Here is a 20,840-nt window from a genome sequence, read left to right as displayed (position 1 = left end):
GAGTCTCTCTCCTACTTTTTATGAACTACCTCAAGGAATTTGTTTACGTATCTGTACATCGATTTTTTTTTATCATTCCCAGTGATAATGTAAAAAAGTAGTGCATTATTAATATTGTTATTAGGAATACTAGAGATATTGACTACATCGAGTTTATCTACTTCGATCAACGTTCACCTCGCAGCATTCAACGACACTGGTGGCTGGAGGGTAGGATATGTTGTAGGTGTAACTTGGCATAATTCAGTAGATCGATGGTACTATGGCTGTGAAATGCTATTATTGTTCGATGAATTGCTGGCTTGATGAGACTGTCCTGGACGCAGACTGCATGTTATCACGTCTCGAATGCCCGCTGCAAATAACTCGTACCTCGAACGGTATAGGGATCATAATTGCTTCAACGATAACGTGTTCTAACTTCTCCCAATAGATCAACGCAGTACAAATAGCGACGCAACTCCCATTCAGTTTGGTGTAAGTAGGAATAATTAGTAGCGGTCAGACGTATTAGCCACACCATTAGAAATTAGTTTGCAAAACTCACTTTGCGGCGAACTAGTTTGGTTGTAACTCGTTAAGTAGAATTATCGAGGTATAATCAGACAAGTTAAGTAGCTTTCAAATATCTGTTCTGTAAATAACCAACCCTCGTTCAATAATTTACTCTTACATGAAAATATTCAGTAGAAATGGTCAGTCGTGGTCAGACATATTAATCAACCTTTTTAAAAAGCAAGTGAACTTGATAAGTTTGTAAACAATAACAATTTTGATATTCTTTCAAATCCTATTCTCTAAACAAGCAACCCTCGTGTAATAATTTACTCTTACATGAAAATATTAAGTAGAAATGGTCAGTCGTGATCAGACATATTAATCAACCTTATTAAGAAGCAAGTGAACTTGATAAGTTTGTAAAAAATAACAATTTTGATATGCTTTCAAATCCTGTTCTCTAAACAACCAACCCTCGTTCAATAATTTACTCTTACATGAAAATATTAAGTAGAAATAGTCAGTCGTGGTCAGACATATTAATCAACCTTATTAAGAACCAAGTGAACTTGATAAGTTTGTAAACAATAACAATTTTGATATGCTTTCAAATCGTGTTCTGTAAACAACCAACCCTCGTTCAATAATTTACTCTTACATGAAAATATTAAGTAGAAATGGTCAGTCGTGGTCAGACACATTAATCAACCTTTTTAAAAAGCTAGTGTACTTGATAAGTTTGTAAAGAATAACAATTCTGATATGCTTTCAAATCCTATTCTCTAAACAAGCAACCTTCGTGTAATAATTTACTCTTATATGAAAATATTAAGTAGAAATGGTCAGTCTTGGTCAGACATATTAATCAACCTTTTTAAAAAGCAAGTGTACTTGATAAGTTTGTAAAGAATAACAATTCTGATATGCTTTCAAATCCTATTCTCTAAACAAGCAACCTTCGTGTAATAATTTACTCTTACATGAAAATATTAAGTAGAAATGGTCAGTCGTGGTCAGACATATTAATCAACCTTTTTAAAAAGCAAGTGTACTTGACAAGTTTGTAAAAAATATCTTGGCAAGAAATGGTCGTAAAATATATGTTCACATCTTTGTAAAGCATGAAGTAGAATCAGTAAATTGTAGTCGGACAATTTTGATATGTTTTCAAATCTTATTCTCTATAGAAGAGACTCTCGTTTATTAAAATATTTCTACACCTTCACCATTTACTCTGACGTGTAAAATATTAAGTAGAAATGTTCAATTGTGGTCAGACAAAATATTTTCACGTATTTATAATACGCTTTCTAATCTTCGTTTGTGTTGATCATTTACCTCTTACAGGCCGTATAACTTGAACAGTATACTTAAAAGAACCGCAGGGACGCACGGAATATATTACTCAGAGTAAACTCGATCGCCGCATAAAAAGGATTAAGTAAATGCGGGAATTGCGAGGAGAGTAACGCGGTAAAGTTGGCGGGCTTTAAATCGGCCGTTCGTTTCCCTGAACCTTAATCCTAATCGACGAACGGCCCCGCGATTATCTCGTACAAGGAAGGTTCTAATTTTTCTAACGTCACGTGGCATTGTGTGCTCGACATGTCTCGCGAAACTGTTTGCCCTTTCCACAGTGTCAGGGCTTCCCGTAGAACGGTCCATTGATCACCGCACTTTTTTTTTCTATTGAAACCCCAGGATCGATTCTGCTTTCTCCCGTGGCACGCAACAAAATGGAAGTAAAATTACCCACCGTGAACGCGAATTCACGTCGCATCGACACACACCGCATCGGGTCAATTTCGCGGTACCATTCACCCTTGTGGGGATTGACAGACAAAACGATATCCGGCTTCCAGTGCAAATATTAACAATTTGCGGTGTTTCACAGGAACGAAAACGAAACGATATTTCGCCCCTGTCTCTCGGCATCGGTCTTTTATATTTTCCATTGCTAATTGCAGACGGGTCGAAACGAGCGAATACTTTCGCTGGATTTCGTTGGTAGTGTATTACGCGAGGTACAGAGAATCCGAAATATTTTCGTACTATGTGTGGAAAAAATGGAAAATTGCAGAAAATGCCAGCTACCAACCCCGTCGCTTTTTAATATCGAACTTGATAATGGAAAATTCGAAATGAAACCAAGTAATTAGAGCATTACTCTCGTCCCTTTCATCTCGTAATACAGTGCTATTCGTCTGTCGTAAAATGTAGATATACAAAAAGATACGTAATGATTAGAGTGCGGATGTTTATGCAAAATAAAAATTGTTTGCATTAATTGAAGGGGAGGATTGTTTGTTTTCTGTAAAAGAGCTTTCAGCGATGAGTTTTTAAAATGAAGATAATAACAGAAATCAGTTACAAATATATATATTGCTATGGTTAATCTCTAATACAAAAAAAGATAATAATTATCTTCATTCATCAAAAAAGGACAACAGATTTTGTTAAAAACTCTTTTACAGAAAGCAAAGACACCTTTATCCATCCACCCCTTCAATTGTAAGACATAGGAAGCAAATAGGAATTTATTTCTCTCATTAATGAGAGTAATGATGATACTCTTAAATTTTTTGAATCTTTCTACTGTTTGAAATTACATCCACCCATTTTTTTCATAAATGCATAAAATCCGCAGTCTAGTAAAACTGTCTAATAACTAAAAAATGTTTGCATTGATTTTAAGACACAGGAGCCAAATAGAAATCTCTTTCTTTTTTTAATTGTCTTATTAAGCTGAAATTAACACGCTGATGTCCTTGAATCTTCTTAATTCGTCCACTGCTTTGTACGCGTGTCCATTTTCGTCATAAATGCATAAAATTCGCAGTCCACTAATGACCGTTTAAACGTGAACGTCACTCCCGAAAAGTAATAAGAACTATTTGGAAGAGAAAAGTGACGGTAAATTCAGAGTGAATTGCTATGCACCGAGCGAGACTCTCAGACGTCCATTCGCAAGTAAAAACAGGCGTCAAAGCTATCTTCTCGGGCGGACACGAAGCATTAGTTTCTAAAAACTATCGTTTCGTGATCGCTCGAGAGAGTGATGGCGCCGTGGCTCGTCTATTTCGCTTTTATCGGGGTATCCGGGGCGAGCCTGCAATTTCGCGCGGTTTGGACGCAGCCGGTCCGTTTCAATTAACGATAACGTCGTTCCGTCTCCTCACAAAGAGATTCGCAATTTCGCAGCGACCTCGGGATACGTCGCTTGGTAAAAATGCAAACGTCCCGACACTGGGACCGTCCTGCCCGCGATCCTCTCGCGATTAGTTTCGAACACGCTCCAACGTCGATGGGAAAGTATACAGATTATGAGCTCGCGTTGGAAAATTCCCTGGAAAATCCTCCAAACGTTGAAACGCTCCATTTGGCAACAGCTTGAGTATCCCGCAAAGAAAAATTAAATTAACCGAACACGTGTGCCGTGGAATGTTAGCAGATACTCGTAAAATTGGTTAATTGCGTCCTGAATTTCTTGCAAGATTGTAGAACTTCATGCATTTTTGGTGTATAAAAGTCTTCGAGAAAAAGTTAACGAGCAGGTGATCCATCCCTATTGCATAAACTATTTTTATTTTGTTCTTGCATTTATGTGTCCATTTGATTTTGTTCCTTTCGCTGTATGGTAAGTGCATTCGATTATTCTAGCGGCCGTTACCGTTGAACAAAGGCTGTGCTCACGTAACCATAATGAAGAGACGAGGGTAGGTTCTTGGGTTTCATGGTGGCTTATATGTTGCGCGGAGTATTAGAGGCTAACTTCGCAAAGTTTGATCCATATCGGTCATAGGGTTTCCCAGCTAATAGGGAAAACATATACATAGCTGTTCTACTTAAACTATCACAAAGTGTCAGGGGAGTGAACTCGAGAGAAAGGTCTCGCACTTACAAAGGGCTGTTTCGCAAAATTCGATGCAAATGAACGAACGCTTTCGCAGGTGATGGCAATCTCAATAGAGGATTATTTTCTATCATTATCGTGTTACCCACTCATTTATAGAAGAATCCTCACAATATTTTGCGCAATAACATTATCCTGCTGGGCCATGAGTAATATATTAACTAAAGAAAATTATACTGCATCGTTACTTGACTTTACAATTTCATACTGCCTCTGTCTCATAATAATAGTAGCAGTTGATGAATTTAATTTGGCACACAATAATAGTAGCAATAGAAAATAAACATAGAACCCAACATTTATTATCAAAAAACTAGATTACATTAAACAATAAATTAAACATGTTACTCCTAATTTTGATCTTGAGTGTTCAGATAGTTTCTGGATTTTTCAATAATTTCGTTACTGCATTGTAAACTTGTAGATTTTAGGTTGTAGGTAGAAGAAACTTCGAACTAATTGTTTATTGGGGAAAAATATTATTAATCATTTAACTGGATTCGGTATTTAATGGAGAACCAGGAAAAAATGATTTTCTCCTTTTTAGTGCATTTTAATATAAGCGTGGTTTTGAAAAAGTTTTTTTATATATTTTATTTTCTACTTTTATTGTCATCGGAATCAAGTGTGTATACAAAATTTCAGCAAGATTGAACTATGGGTAGAGGTTTAAAATTCGATTACAAGATTTGACGCATACAAGAACACTGCAAGTTAATACAAGCGTGGTAAAATTAAAAGATGTGTCAAAACAAATGACAGATGTCATGAAACATTGATTTTGATCGACGCCTTCGCAATTTGAAATATTCACTTGCTACTATTATTATGGGACAGTGGGAATACAAACTACCAATATATTATTTCTCCTTTTTATCTAAACTGTCAGCATTAAAATCACTAAAATATTTTTCGAAAATGTTGTAAGAAATGTATGAAGGAGATTATTTTTCGTCATTTTGCGAACGAGGATTTGCCACGATCGAGCGATTCCGGATGCTCGGCCGATGTTTTTCGCGAGCGGTAATGAAGAGAAGCGTTCGAGCGAGAGCGGAGTTTGCCAGCGTGTTTGTTGGAGGAAGATCTTTGGTTCGTTGGTGGTATTCTTGCGGGTCCACGAACAGTGTCCATGGAAGATGAGTTTATGTAGCGAGAAACGAGTCCGCGTTATCTTCAGCCGCGGTACGAGCCAGGCTCTGGCTTCTCCACGGGACATTGCACGCCATTTTATCCATCGTGCTTTATGTTTTACCAGCTGGCAAATCCCCCGGCAACGAGGAATATATTTATCAAACTTCCTCAGACCTAAACGTGTCCTTAACCATCAGTCACTTCTCTCACTTGGTCAAAAACGGGCTCATCAAAAATCCTCTCCTATTCAAGATTCAATTTTTCCAATATTTCGCAACTTCATCGTTTTCCAATCGGTTGCCAAAGACTTCATCTTCCAATATTTTGATTTACCAAGGCAACGTTGCCAAGAGAAAATATTAAAATTTGTCATACAATATTTTATTATTATTTGATTCATCTTTACCGGTTGCAAGATTATAAATAAAATAATTCATAAGACATGATCTCATAAAATGATTCAAAGCTAAAGACCTAAAAATGCACATTAATTCTCGTCAATAATGGTCAAATAAAATCTTGCACTCAATATTTGTGCCATCAAATCACCATGATACCACAGTATTGGACCGTTGCAGTTCAATAATGTTTTGATGAATAAGCTTTTAAACAAAACAAAGGCGGACACGATCAATTCCGCACAAAGCTGCTGCAGTTAATTAAAAAAGGAATGGGTAAAGCCATAATTGCGCCGATAAATTGACTCGGTTACAGATGTAATATTCGAAATGACACGGCCACATGCTCGCACGAGAGCACGGTCTGTGATTAATCAACGTTGTCCAATCAAACTCGAGGAATTCCATATTTGTGACACAAGCTGGCACTTCATCGATAAACGATGGTTCAGTTTATTGATGACAGAAAGAACGTTCTCGCTGCGATGAATCATTTTGATATCTGTTACTAATGTTCGCGAACGAATCCAGGAATCGAGGACCGTTCTCATTCTTCGCCGTCCCCTTTTGTCGACTGTGGAGCAAGAAGAGGTTAGAACAATCAAAGCTTGGTAATGAATTCACGGACGAGGGAGTGAATTCGTGGGATTTTCGGTATTAATGGTATTGCTATATTAATGTCTCTTCGGAGGATAACGGCGCGACGCGTTGCGTAAATGATCCTTTGGACCGAGACAATTAATCAGCCGCTCTCCGTCTCGGCTCTTAAATGAGACGCATTCTAAATCCTGGATACATAGCAAATCGAGGATGAATTATGGTCTCCCGAAATTGCAAAATGTTGACTCGACTGCATTTTCGCGATCTCTGTAGGCTTTTCGATCAATCTAGTGAAAACATTTATTTTGCATCTCTCTCTGATTGATATTTTAATTAATTCGTACCGTGCAGCCATTTTTGGGGATTATTTTATTCCAATATTAATTATTATTTGCTCAATATTTGCTTTGTTAATATTAATGAAGTTAATATATTATTGTATTCCAATAATAAACCCATCAAACGAGCTTCCCGGAAGCATAACTCAAGAAAGAAGGAAGGCTCATTAAGAAGCCCCAAATTAAATTTCTATAAGACTTAAATCCACACCCTTAACCGCGCATTAAAAACTTCCCGAGGAGCTTAATCTTCCGGAAGGAGCCCGCTTAAGCCCGAGACAGCGGAAGATGAATTTGATTAGGGCGAAATAATTTTTAACTTGATTGTATTCCCCCCATTCGTATTTGCATTTCATGCAAATTCACGAGGGTGAACGGAACTGTGTCGTGTAATTGGAAGTTTTCATCCGTATGGGAAAATTTCTGGCGATCCCATAACGAGAAACTGGTTCGAAGTAGATCGGTAAACTAGTCCACCGCTGATATTTGAGCTTACTCCCAGCGAGTTGTTCTTCCGAGTAGATAAGGCCACCGGGCGAGAAAGTAGTCGAGGGTCTACGATAATTGAAAGTGCGCGATAAGGGCAAGGTTTATCTACAATTTTCTACGGCGATAACTTTCCGAAGATAGTCGCAGACACCTTCGAACACTATATCAGCCACGCTGATTAAAAAACCTTATTACCATCTTAAATTTCCCTGTAGAACCCTTGCCCGACCTTTTCTACTGCACCGAATTGGAGAAGCTGGCCTTCGGCATGACGTAAAACTTTCTGCTTAATCAGTTTCGCGACTTATGGTATAGTCACGGACCATATACTCCCCACCGCTATTAAGAACCAGGAACTGTTACGGAATTTTTACTGATTTTCTTTCTCGATAATGAAACTGTTCAAAATCCAATTAACCCGTTGCCGTAACATTTTCTTTACGGTTACAGCGATTAAAAAACGTCTTCATCCCCAAAAATGTCGTAATTCTTAAATATTGATTACTAGACTGCGGATCTTTATGCAAAATAAAAATTGTCTGCATCGATTGCAAGAAATAGAAACCAAATTGCATGTTATTTCCTCCCTTAATGATTTTAACAGAGGAGAAACCGTATATTGATATCTTCAATTTTAAAAGTTTTCCAACAATTTTGAATTTCATCTACTCAATTTTGCTGTAAATGCATAAAGATCCGCAGTCTATTGATTACAAACGAATTAAGTATTTTATTTCATCTAAAAAGAAACGCGTAACGTTCATATTTGTTAGACTTTGTTAAAATCTTCATCACGAGTCTGACTCGTTAAAATACGGGATTTCTTCAAGAAGTTTTTGAAGAACAACAAAATATTCTCTTTCCATTTAATGTAAAGTATGTATACAGTATTAAATTCATTAACAATACTGTACCCTAACCAATACTTAGCAAGTTCTGGATTTATTAAATATCAGGGACCATAACTGTTATAATCAAAAAGAAAAAAAGTCATAAAAGAACAAGTATTTCTGCTAAAATAACCTATGTTAAAATAAATAACTGTTACGAGTGATCGAAATGAACTTCTCTCATCGATAACAGTTATCGAGGATGATCCAATTTTTTGGGAACTAATAACTGTTATTTGCAACCAAAAAGTATAAAAATCGATATTTTTTAATCATTTTGTTCTTCGAATGTTAGTCTTTATATTTTATGTATATTATCTTAAATTTCCATATTAATTAACTTTTTATTAATGATTTTTATCGTAGAAAATTTTATAATAACCATTATTTTTGGTCCCTGTTAAATATAATAAACAAGTGTGGAGAAAATTCGTGAACGTGATAAACTGATTAAAAAGTTTGTTATTCCACCTTGAATAGATAATAAATTTGGACTGACAAGTGTTGTTAACTTCGATTTCAGGTGTCGTTCTTCTCGACGAGCCCGGAGCTGTCGAACAAGCAACGGTTCGAGTACTTCTCGCGCACTATACCGAGCGATCACTATCAGGTGAAAGCGATGGTGGACATCGTGATGAAAATGAACTGGAGTTACGTGTCAATCATATACGAGGAAAGCAATTACGGCATAAAGGTGAGCAAATATTAAATTTTTAGAATATTATCGTGCATAGATGTTCAGAAAGCGGGAAAAAACTGTCGAACAAGTGTGAAGCAAAGAAATTAATAATCTAAGTACTCTTTTATATCTCTTCTGTACTCTCTTATATAATTTTATAATGTTTTTCACGCAATCGTTTCGCGCCAATTATTCAGGGACATAACGTTATGAACACTGATACTTATTAAACAATTTTCAATTGCGACTTTACCGTAACACGGAATATTAATTTATTTATCACTCATTATCGGGGATAAACATTCCAAAATCCAGATGAACGTGTTGGTCGAGTGTGAAACAAAGAAATCAATAATTCAAATACCTGGCGATTCGAAATAAATTAATTGAAGCGTTATAGCCCGTTCTCTCCAGATAATTTGACGCTTGTGTCAATCATTCGTATGATTGTTCCTCGTCCATAATTAAGGCAAATAATACCAAACCACCCCTAAGTAATTATAACGTATGTACAATGAACGAGTAAACACAGCGGGCGATACAATTAACGCGGAATCTTTATCAGTTCGTTAAATATTACAATCGCCAACGAAACGATTCTTTCAAAGCACATTATTGGAGTAACGTGTGCATAGTACTCGACCAACTGGGAGAGACACTTCAAATATAAAAGGGCCACGCAATGTAGCCAACGCAACAGCTTCGACAGCTCGTTAAATACGGCATCGGCGGAATATTTGTAACAAAAACTAATTAAAACGAATGTCGGAAAAGCTGGATAAAAATCAAACATGCTCTTCGACAATGGCGAACATTCGACAAGGAACAACGAAAATTCCGAGCATCCTGATCAACGCGATATTTATGACTGCGGATTTTACGCGTTCATGGCGAAAATGTAGATCGAAGGCGGGACGGTAAAAATACGTAAAGAATCGAAATACACTATTTTCAAGCTTCTTTATCAATACTTTATGGACCTGCTCTAGAAACTAAAAAAATAGTGCGCGAGGATGTTCTGTAAAGTAACAAAAACTACTTAAAACGGATGTCGGAAAAGCTGGATAAAAATCAGACATGCCCTTCGACAATGGTGAACATTCGACAAGGAACAACGAAAATTCCGAGCATCCTGATCAACGCGATATTTATGACTGCGGATTTTACGCGTTCATGGCGAAAATGTAGATCGAAGGCGGGACGGTAAAAATACGTAAAGAATCGAAAAACACTATTTTCAAGCTTCTTTATCTGGCAATGGATCTGCTTTATGGACCTGCTCTAGAAACTAAAAAAATAATGCGCGGGGATGTTCTATAAATCAGAAACAATAACAGATCGAGGGATTGATGCATTTTTGGCAAGGATTTCGTCGTTGCCCGCCGGGCAGAAGCAAATCCGGGATTTTAATGTAAATTGTTGATCGACCGATAAGCGTATAATGATCGGTCGATGTATATTCGTGATTATCGGGTAGAAAAGAGCGGCGAATTACCCGCATGCGTTAATAGATCGATATACGTGTAAAAACGCGGTCTGGTTCGCGTGAATTTCGCAACGGACGATCGATCCCGCCGCAGGAGAGCCCTCAAACAATGCATTTCGCCGCACAATGCGATGGACAGCGCACTGCCTGCAACACGCCCGGAAAATTCGCAGGCCACCGACAGATTTTATCAGGGCTCCCCGTGACATTAATTTGCTTTTAAATAAATAGACATACCGCGGCTCGGAACTTTTATTCGAAGCCCGACTTCCTGCAGTTGGCAGGAGTTTCGATAGCAATTTTTTGGCATTAAAAATGATCGTCGGGCTACAGTGAAAAATCGAATCGCGTTCGCACATTTTCTGTGCTCCCGTATATAATGTAAAACCTTCTTCGCGGTTGTATGGCGATATTATGTGGTTTTTTAAAATATGAAAGAATGCCGATTTTTTATGTATTTATAACACAAATGAGCAAAGACTGAAATTTCTTGGAATATAATTTATTTAATGGAAGATGTAAATGTTTATTCATTTTTAATTTACATTAAAATCTGCAGTCTGATTATTAGGACTTCATTAAAATTATGAAAGAGGTAAATTTTTTATTTTTATTTTACCCGGAAATGCAGTATAAAATAGCTGCAAACCGTGAAAACCAAAAAAAAGGTCACTCTCCTCATACTACGTGTTCCACAATTTTGTTCCAACTGAGAATTTGACATACGAAAATACAGCTCTCCAATTGGACCTCTGTATAATAAAATAGTGACTTAAAACATTTCTAAACGGTCGTTAGATAAAAGATAAAAATGCTTCGAGGCTATGCTACCATGTTTCCGATTCACGAGCACATTAAGGGCACAAAACTATAGCGTCCTGAACGAAGGGAAGTCATCCGAATCGAGTCGAAAGCTTCCTACGACTTGAATCCGATAACAAACGCTCACGGAACTCGAAAAAATGTGATCGTAATAGTGTTTGAACAAGATCCAGTAGTGCCATGAATAGGACCATTGATCCCGACCTATAGAAAGGTCCCAAGCTCAAAGAGGATCGAAATCAATGCCGAGTGCGTGTACTTGCAGCTGATGGAAAGGCCATAGAATGCCGGAATCAAAGACCGCTAAGGACTTGTAGTACTATTAGCAAACGCCCTTGTATTATACGCAATCTAGCGCGCACAGTTCGCCAGCTTGGGAAATCTATGGTATAAAAACGAATGGCAGGATCTGAAGATAAAACCTAGCGGAACCTCGAGAAATTATAACCTGACTGCTGAAATATCTGCGATTGTGAATTTACGAAGGAAAACCACGGGCGTCAAATAAATACAACAGAGGCTTACATGATCGATAAGAATGAAATGTTACCGTGACGCTACGAGTGCGATTACGTCCACGATTTTTACTCGGCCACGTTCTCTTCAAACACAAATTTCTCTCTGCTCTGTGATTTTCTTTATAAATTAGGTACTTTAATTACCAGCGATTTTTTAAAGCAGGCTTTGCATATATTATGGTATATTCTAGTACGTTTCAGTATACAGTAAATCCTCTATAAACGCAAGAAGGCTGTACACGATAAACGCAAAAAAAATATCCCCTCCACTATAGTAATCTGATCTCGGCTCGGGTATATCGGTGTGAACCACTACTAATGCGACGCGGAGAGTCGCAGTCGTCGGCACAGTTCAAAGCCCGCGCGTCCTCATAATGTAACACTAATATTAAATCTTTCTTATTATTACTTATTTTTTTATGAAACTTTCATCAATATATTTCTGATTAAAATAAGACCAAACGCGATATAATTTCAACTGTATTTAGTGTAGCTGGAAAGTATTCCGAACTTAATGAAATTTTGGCACGTCCTTTAGGGGTACTCTGGGGAGTCGAATCTGCGTTTTCGACCTCGAGGACCCTGTGTTAACTTGGGAAGGGGGAAAAACCACGATTTTTGTTACCTGTTTTTGGTATTTCGTCTATAACCCAAAACTATGGGTCCTACGAACTTTGCCTTTTGATTTTTGAAAAGAGCATTAAATTTCCTTCAAATTTCACTGTTCTATCGTATTTTTTGAACCAATAGGTACCGAGAGACGGGCGTTCAAAATTAGGAAATGTTTCTCAAAATAACACTTTGAGCCACACATTGTGACATTTAGCAGGAAATTGCAAGTTTTTGGCTCATAATTTTAGTTTTTCAACACATCTACACATAATCTACATACTATGTACACCCCTTACATTGTAAGACTCTAAATGTCATTTTGAGAAACATTTCCTAATTTTGAACACCTGTCTCTCGGTACCCATTGAGTCAAAAAATACGTTGGATCAGTGAAATTAGAATGAAATGTAATGCTCTTTTCAAAAATGTAAAGGAAAAGTTCGTAGGACCCATAGTTTTTGAGTAATAAACGAAATACCATAAACAGGTAACAAAAATCGTGGTTTTTTCCCCCTCCCCAAGTTAGGACAGGGTCCTCCAGGTCGAAAACTCAGATTCGACACCCCAAGAGTACCCCAAAATGACGTGCCACAAATTTCATTAAGTTCGGAATACTTTCCAGGTAAAACTACCTGGCGACTGAACTATGTAGTGGTATAATTGACGATGAACGTTTCGGGCGCAAGGAAGGACAGCGTATGGGAAAGAAAGAGACGCGGAGAGTCGCAGGCGCTTCGCCCGCGCGCGGTCTCTCTTGACACACGCTGTCCTTCTTTACGTTCGGCTCGGCCTTTGAAGCTCCAAAAAATAGTGTCCCGTCTACGATAAATGCAAACGAATCCCCCGGAGGGTTTTGCCGGCATGGAGGATCTACTGTACTATAGTTTTCTAGAAGGGAAAAAAATTACAAGATAATGAAGAATTCAAATTCCAGCCAAATTCTCTGTAGCGTTTCCGTTGCAAAGTTACGTTCCGAAATGAGGAACGACGCGGAATAATCATCTGTACGCACCACCTAATCCCCTTTCATAGTCAGCCCCAAAAATATCATCTCGAAAGCGCGTACTTGTACGTCGGAAATGCGAGAATTTTTCATCATACAGGATTATTTGCATTCGTTTACATTAAAATACACGCACATCGCGTACAACGCGACAGTCGCTCGACCGCAATTTATAAAATACCTCAGCACCGACAGCCACAACGTCGCTCATCCGACCCGGCCTTCACATAATCAAATAACTCCGGAACCACGCAACTCATCAGGTTCTTTCTCTATCTGACCGCAAGCATGACCACCGGAGGGCCGCACTCGTTTGTAACTTCTTGTTCCCAGCGAACCTAACTCCTCGCATCGACTAACTGCTCCACCCGGCATGCTAATCGCTGATAATGAACACCGCTGCCGTATTTTCGGGAACTATCCCTGCGAGAAATTATGCGAATCTCAATTTTCTCGCTCGGAATTGAAAGGAGGAATTGAAGCTGCGTGTTGAGAAAGTAGATCTTTCGTGTATGCTGATTTTTTAATAATTGCAAAAATTTAATTTGTTCGAGGTTCTCCGGTAAACTACATGTCTGATCGAATTTCAGAGAATTTTTAAACAATTTTTGGAACGATCCCAACATTTTGTAATTTCGAATAATTGACGCTTTTATTTTATTTTGAATGTAAATTAATTTCGCTGAAATCAAAAATACCAAAATAATTATTATCGTTACCTGACTGGCAGAAGAATCATTTCGGATGGTGAATTGATAAATACTGCACGTTCCAGGAAAGATTTTGCGGACGTTATTTCAACAAAATTAACGCCGCCGGTGATTTCGGTGTCGCATTAACTCGTTAATATTGAAATCAGAATTACCGTTTCGGCCGGTAATCTATACGGGAACGCAGAATCGCTCATTTACGCTCGTCCAAGGTAGCAATTACATCGCACGCGGTCGTTAATGCTTGTCGCCGATCGCAGTCTAATGAAACATGTATTCCGATTTGTTTCACGCGATCGTGTCGCCGATTTGTTGAGGACTTCTTCGATCCGATTTCCGGTGGAATTAGCGGCTTTCCGGTCGTTTCATTGTTTTTACGTCGGTTTACGGTCACGTGTAATTCTCGACGCGGACTGTTCTCATTGAATATCCGATTTAATTAGAGAAGTGGAAGGGAGAACCGCTCACTTTGCAAATTAGAGGCCGCTGGCTTTCCGGAATGCACAATGATCACCAGCCGAATGGGGATTACTGTACACGCAAGTGGTGACTGAAAAAATTGTGGGCTTTCTTTGTCATTGTCTCTTCTAATTTAAAAAAAAATAGACTGCGGATTTTCTGTATTTATAACAAAAATTGGTACGTACAATTTGAAGCAGTGAACATATTTAAAAAATTTAAAAACATCAACGTATTAATTCCAGTTCAATAAAATAATTGAAAGAAGAAAAAAAATTTTATTTAGCTTCTGTGGCTTGGAATCGACACAGATATTTTCTTATTTTGCATAAAGATGCAAATAATTTTCTGCATTTATAACAAAAATTGGTACGTACAATTCGAAGCGGTGAACATATTTAAAAAATTTGAAAACATCAACGTATTAATTCCAGTTCAATAAGATAATTGAAAGAAGAAAGAAAATTTTATTTAGCTTATGTGGCATGTAATCGACAGATATTTTTTTATTTTGCATAAAGATCCGCAGTCTAATAATAAATGTTAGGAGTGCTGTGTTTGACGGTGAAAACTTTGAGATGTAATAAATCTTATTATTTTAATTTATTGTTATTTAGCCATTAGAGAAAATATAGGCGATCGATAGATACCAATTTTGTTTATCTTATAGGATACAATGAATGATAAAGAAGTTCTGATCACTGTAGCTGTGAAATAAATCATGAGGCAAGGGGTTAAACATGAATTTGTCACTTCGCAAGCATCCCCTGAAGAATCGAAGCCACGCGCTCCTCCACTTATTAATAATAATTACCAATTATTCCCCACGCTCGTTTACAATCTCCCCAATAGAACAGTCTGATTGGATTATATCCCGACGTCGTAATTCTTTTCTGACGTGGGTCGCGAAGGAATCCGTTGTTCTCGCCAGGAATCACCGTACGAAAGCGAAAATAATGAAGAAAATCCCGTGAGGGATTACGGCAAACAAGAAATAATATCACTATCCTGCTGGCCGGATAACGAGATAATTATGGAAGAAGTAAGAATAATGCCGTCGATAAACACTGCAGCTCCGAGTTATTAATTGCTGTAGCGAGCTCCAGCTTTCTAGATGAGAATAAGGAAACCACAAACATCCGGAAGATACAGTTTCAGATTCCCAAAATCATTTGAAATAACTTTTTCCTTTACTGAAATATTCTCCGAGGCTTCGTTGGAGAGTTATTAACGAAAAACGCGGACCAATTATAGCGCAGCTACAGCAGACGGATTCGGGCTCGTCCAATACCAACGCCGCGCTCAATGGGACCTGTCGCAGAGGCGGAGTCCATCCGCTCTAGTTGCGTTCTGATTGGTCCGCGTGTTTTTCGTTAATAACTCCTTAACGAAGTCACGGAGAAGATTTTCGTAAAGAAAAAAGTTGTTTGAAATAGCCTCGGCAATCAGCTCCTTCGGAGAAGTAGATTTTTCGCACACCCTGTATATACCGACCGGTGCAAACGCGTAAGAACACGACTTTTCCGGCAAATAGGTTCGGACGCGTGTCATATTGGTAGAACGCGGAAACCGAGCCATCCGTTATTGCTTCCCCCAACACATGGACGCGGCATTTTATATGAAATTTGATCTTTTGTTGGTAGCAGCCCGCGTTATCCCCGAGCAATTTGCTTTGTTATTCGTGGAATTAAACGGACAAGAGAGAGAAAGAGAGATATTATTGCGACGACGTTGCATTGGATTATTACTCGTTATTCTATTAAAATCGGCGTGCATATCTCGCGTGGCGGGAACATTATTGCGATCGTTGCGGTGGCGGTTTCGATTTTTTTCCTCCAATAATCCGCATAATTTTCAATATTCGATTTGCTGTTGCGCTCGCCCCATCAGCTCCAACCGAAATTCGCTGAATTTAGCCGCGGACTGTGCGATAATATTTATTTTATTCGCGTGTAGTCACGCGTCCACGGAAATTCAAAGTTTTTGTTCGTATGGTTTCGAGCGCGAGTCGCGCGCACTGCGATTTTTATTCTGTGAAAAGGCGAGTCCGAATATTCCGGTACATTTTTATTTCTTTGCCTCGTATGTATCTGAAACAGACTGACCATTTGCCAGTAAAAACCAATTGAAATAGTTCATATTTTAGTTTTCAGTAGCTCCTCAAATATTCTACCAGACATATATTTCATTTCAGCCCTCGTTCAGGATTCGTTCCACTTTACAATAGAAGTAATCATCGACAAATATTTTTGTGAGAGTTTTTATTTAAACCTACATTAGGTGTTGCTTTCACTTCAATGTAAATAATGATAAATATAGACGTTAATTAATACAATCTAAAATGATTTACTTCCTAAAATATTGGATCTACTGTGTTTCTCACCCTCAAGAGAGTTGTGATCCATTCCTTCGAGGCAAATAATGATCAATAAATCGAATACATGTAAAACATATTTATAAACTTTTCTAATAAGCATTAAATATGTTTTAATAAATTGAATTGAATACATTTCTCACCCCAAACGTTCATAATTATTTCCACCCTCCGGCACGACGTATGCGTATGGACGAAAAAGAAGAATGTTTGCAAGAAATAAGCACACACACACACATGAGCTGATATCGCTTTACTATAATTAATAATAAATAAAAGGGATACCTTCATGTAAAATATTTTCGCCGTTAGACGTTAATTAATGCAATCTAAAATTATTTACTACCAAAAATGTTGGATCTACTGTGTTCCTCACCCTCAAGAGAATTGTGATCCATTCCTTCGAGGCAAATAATGATCAATAAATCGAATACATGTAAAATATATTTTTAAACTTTTCTAATGTGCATTAAATATGTTTTAATAAATTGAATTAAATAAATTTCTCACCACAGGTGGCTATGATTATTTCCACCCTCCGGCACGACGTATGGCCACGAAAAAGAAGTATGTTCGCAAGAAATAAGCATGAGCCGATGTCGCTTCGCTATGTTTGTAGCCTGCAGCCGAATTCCAGCAGTCACGTGTGAATAGACACGCTCGATCCGTACGTTAACGAGCCGCTGAGATTTCATTGGGGGTTGTCAAACAGTTTTCAGTTGCGGACACGTTAAATCGCGTGCACGTAGACGGTTTCACGACATTTTGCGTTCGGTCGGATGATGAAGAGAACGGAGAATGTGCACGAGAGTGCAAGCAACCGGGTAGAGAAACAGGAGGGAATGAGACACAGAGGAGGGGCGAGAAGGATGGAGAAAACGGGCGTACACCTAATTAGCTTCTTCTCGAAATACGCGGCTACATAACGACCGACCTTGCATGGCCCATATTACCGTCACGCCAGCTGCAGGACGGATGCCGTTTTCTATGCATGCGAGATTCCTTGAAATAGATGATAACTCTGCGCCACTTTCTCACGTGAGCGTGAATATTAATTCATCGAGTGGTATTCTTAACGACGGAATTACCCATCTTTTCATTTAATTAGCTGGCGAGAATCCCGTTGCGCGAGCGACTCTGTTGATTTTTAATGAAACCGGGGAAGATATTCGATATTTTTTAGCGATCGTCCTTTGTATGTAGAAGGTCAAAAGAGTCCTCGAAGTTGCAGCACCGTGCACACACAGCTTTCTGAATAATGCAGAAAGAAACATCTGGATGCCGAATTCTAAGTGATTCGACTCAATGTATTAAATTGAAACTGGAAGAAATTTCAAGTAAATTATTTTTTGGTCTTTTATATTCGCACGTTGAATAAAGCGCACGAATTTGAGAACACTTGAGAAAATTGAGCGAGCACGGGCGGTTACAGTACCGGGCTGCAGAGTATACTTACACAGGCAAAATTTCTTTACAAACTTGCGACGTAAGAGTCCTTATATTGGAGGATCTTGAGATAGTACTTACGGACAACGTAGCTAGTTCCTCGCGGGAGTATATCTCCATGAGTTTCCATCAGCCGGTGAATAAAGGAAGAAGCGAATTTTATGTGGAATATCTGAAACGCCTGATACACCGGGAGGAAAGGTGAAAATGTTCAACGCGTGGTACCATCTGATACGCTTGCTCTTTTCTGCGAGTTGTTCATCGTAATATTGCAACTAAAGGTTTCTTTCTACTCTTCAGGTTATTGTACAGTGGTCGAAATTTCTATAAAGTCAACTTCTTTTTCATAGATATTTTAAAAATATCACCATTTTTGTTGATTTATCGTATCTGGTCTTGTGCCTTTTAGACACTCGGATAGAGGGACTGCGTACTCTGGACCGCTATGTTTACTATTTACGTTTGTTTTGATTTTTTTCTGTGTGGTGCAGAACACAAGTGCGACGTTTCTATAAAGTCACTTAGTGTTTCTCTGTATTCTGAGCAGAGAACTACGGAAAACTGCGAATATTCTAAAAGTATTAGTTTTAGAACTCACAGAAATCCTGTTTGTTATAATTTGATTCACGTGTATGAGAATGCCGAGAGGAAAAGTACTAACAAGTGAAGAAAAAGCATCAATCGATGCTTATAAAGATATGGGCTGCTCTAATCGCGCAATTGCTAAGAAAACTAATCGGTCATATACTGTGATTAATAATTATATCAATTTACGTGAAAATTACGGGAAAAATCATCTTAAAGGTAGTAATAAAAAATAGTCAAAAAGACAATATTCAATATTAATGACGTTTGCAGCCAAGGAAAGGAAAAATGCAGCACAATTTCGAGCTGAATTGGAGCTCCCAGTAACAACAAGACGTGTGCAACAACTTTTAAATTCTTCTGGACAAAAATACAACGTAAACCATGCCTTAAAGAAGTACATAAATCGGCCCGTATTGAAATTACAGCCACTGTATTATGTACACTATCGTAAGTGGATCGTAAATCTTTATAGACTTATGCCACGTATAAATTTGTAACACGAAAGTAAACGTTTCGGTTAATCAAACATTAGAGGCATTCATAATTTAACTTCAACACCAGGAGCAATTTAGTCGACAAAACAAATTTTTCTTTTATCCTGGTTTTCAAAAATTTGACTATGAAAATCGAAATTTGCATATAGATCTGCAGTATAGTCTCGTTTAACACTAAACCTACCATCACCGGCCAAAATGACCGGTTCCAGATTTTTTATTTTACGGTTATTGATATAATAAAAATAATTTTTCATAAGAAATGATTGTATAGATATCTTTGAAGGAGCACGCATTACAATAGGAGCTGCACAAGGTCTAAATAAAATCAATCTTGTCATTTTTATAAGGGAACATGTACCAGTTACTCTCAAGACTCGGTAACTTTAGTGTTAAAAATTTTCAGCTGATAAATAAAATACAAGAAGTTGCCGGAAGAGTAACACACGTTTTTAAACATGTCTTGTACTGGTTAGTAAATGAAAAGATTAAACGTTAGAGCGAAAGTTTTCCTTGAAATTCCATCCAACACGGCCCGAGAAATTTCTGTTAATGGCCTGCCAAGATTTGCCAGGTAACACCGAACTCAAACACGACGGCAGACGAATAGTTTGAGTAAAGCCGACAACTTCAATTGAAGGATGCGTACCATGTAACACGGGAGACGTCCATCTCCCGCAACAATGACGTGCTGCGGCTGAAAGACGAAAGACTCTAGGATGGTAATAAATATTCAACAGGCCTGGGTCGCTACTCTGTTACGCTTCCCTCAGCCTGCCATTTTCCCTCCGATATTCCGTAGAAAGTCTTGTGAACGCCAGACCAACCTTAGCAGTGTCAACAAGAATGTATAAATGCATCTTGCAAAAATGGAACCGTCGATGTTATCGCTCCGACGAGTATCATCCTACTTCATCGATACCTGAAATAGATTCATAAATGAGTAATTAATAGGAATCAAACCAGTGATCATTAAAATTTATAAAGGCAATAGCACAGTTACAGAAGTGAAATTATGGATATTTATTTGGTTAAATAGTTTAGGAAACGTTCAAAATCGATTTAAAAATCAGAGAATAAAGGAAACTCGTGAGATGTCCACAAATTAATAGCAAGAATAATTAAAATGCCATTCAGAATCTTGTACAATTTACAAAATCAACGTCACCACGACCAATGCAAATTTTAAATAATAAAATGCAGAAGGAGATCCAGCTTATTCAAAAATCAGAATCCAAGAGAGAACAAGAAAGTCGTAGTCTGTTGAATAATTAAAATGCCATTGAGAATCTTGTGGAACTTGCAAAATCAACCCCATTTTCAGGGCAAGTGCGTCCTAGTTGACACTTCGTACAATATCCTATCAAAATGATAATTTTCAAGCAAAATTAG

The 20,840-nt window shown here is 37.9% G+C and overlaps 1 protein-coding gene across 1 annotated transcript in view; it reads left to right on the top strand.

The window, feature by feature from the left end:
* Positions 1-20,840, top strand: part of LOC143211224 (uncharacterized) — a 392,388-nt gene that overhangs the window by 338,905 nt on the left and 32,643 nt on the right. Inside the window, exon 4 of the mRNA XM_076428690.1 lies at positions 8,781-8,951. Coding sequence (XP_076284805.1) covers positions 8,781-8,951 — 171 coding nt within the window. The remainder of the gene's footprint in view (positions 1-8,780; positions 8,952-20,840) is intronic.

The sequence above is a fragment of the Lasioglossum baleicum genome, chromosome 8 (genome assembly GCF_051020765.1).
Source record: "Lasioglossum baleicum chromosome 8, iyLasBale1, whole genome shotgun sequence".
NCBI classification, from domain to species: domain Eukaryota; kingdom Metazoa; phylum Arthropoda; class Insecta; order Hymenoptera; family Halictidae; genus Lasioglossum; species Lasioglossum baleicum.
This window is presented reverse-complemented; position numbering and strand designations above follow the sequence as displayed.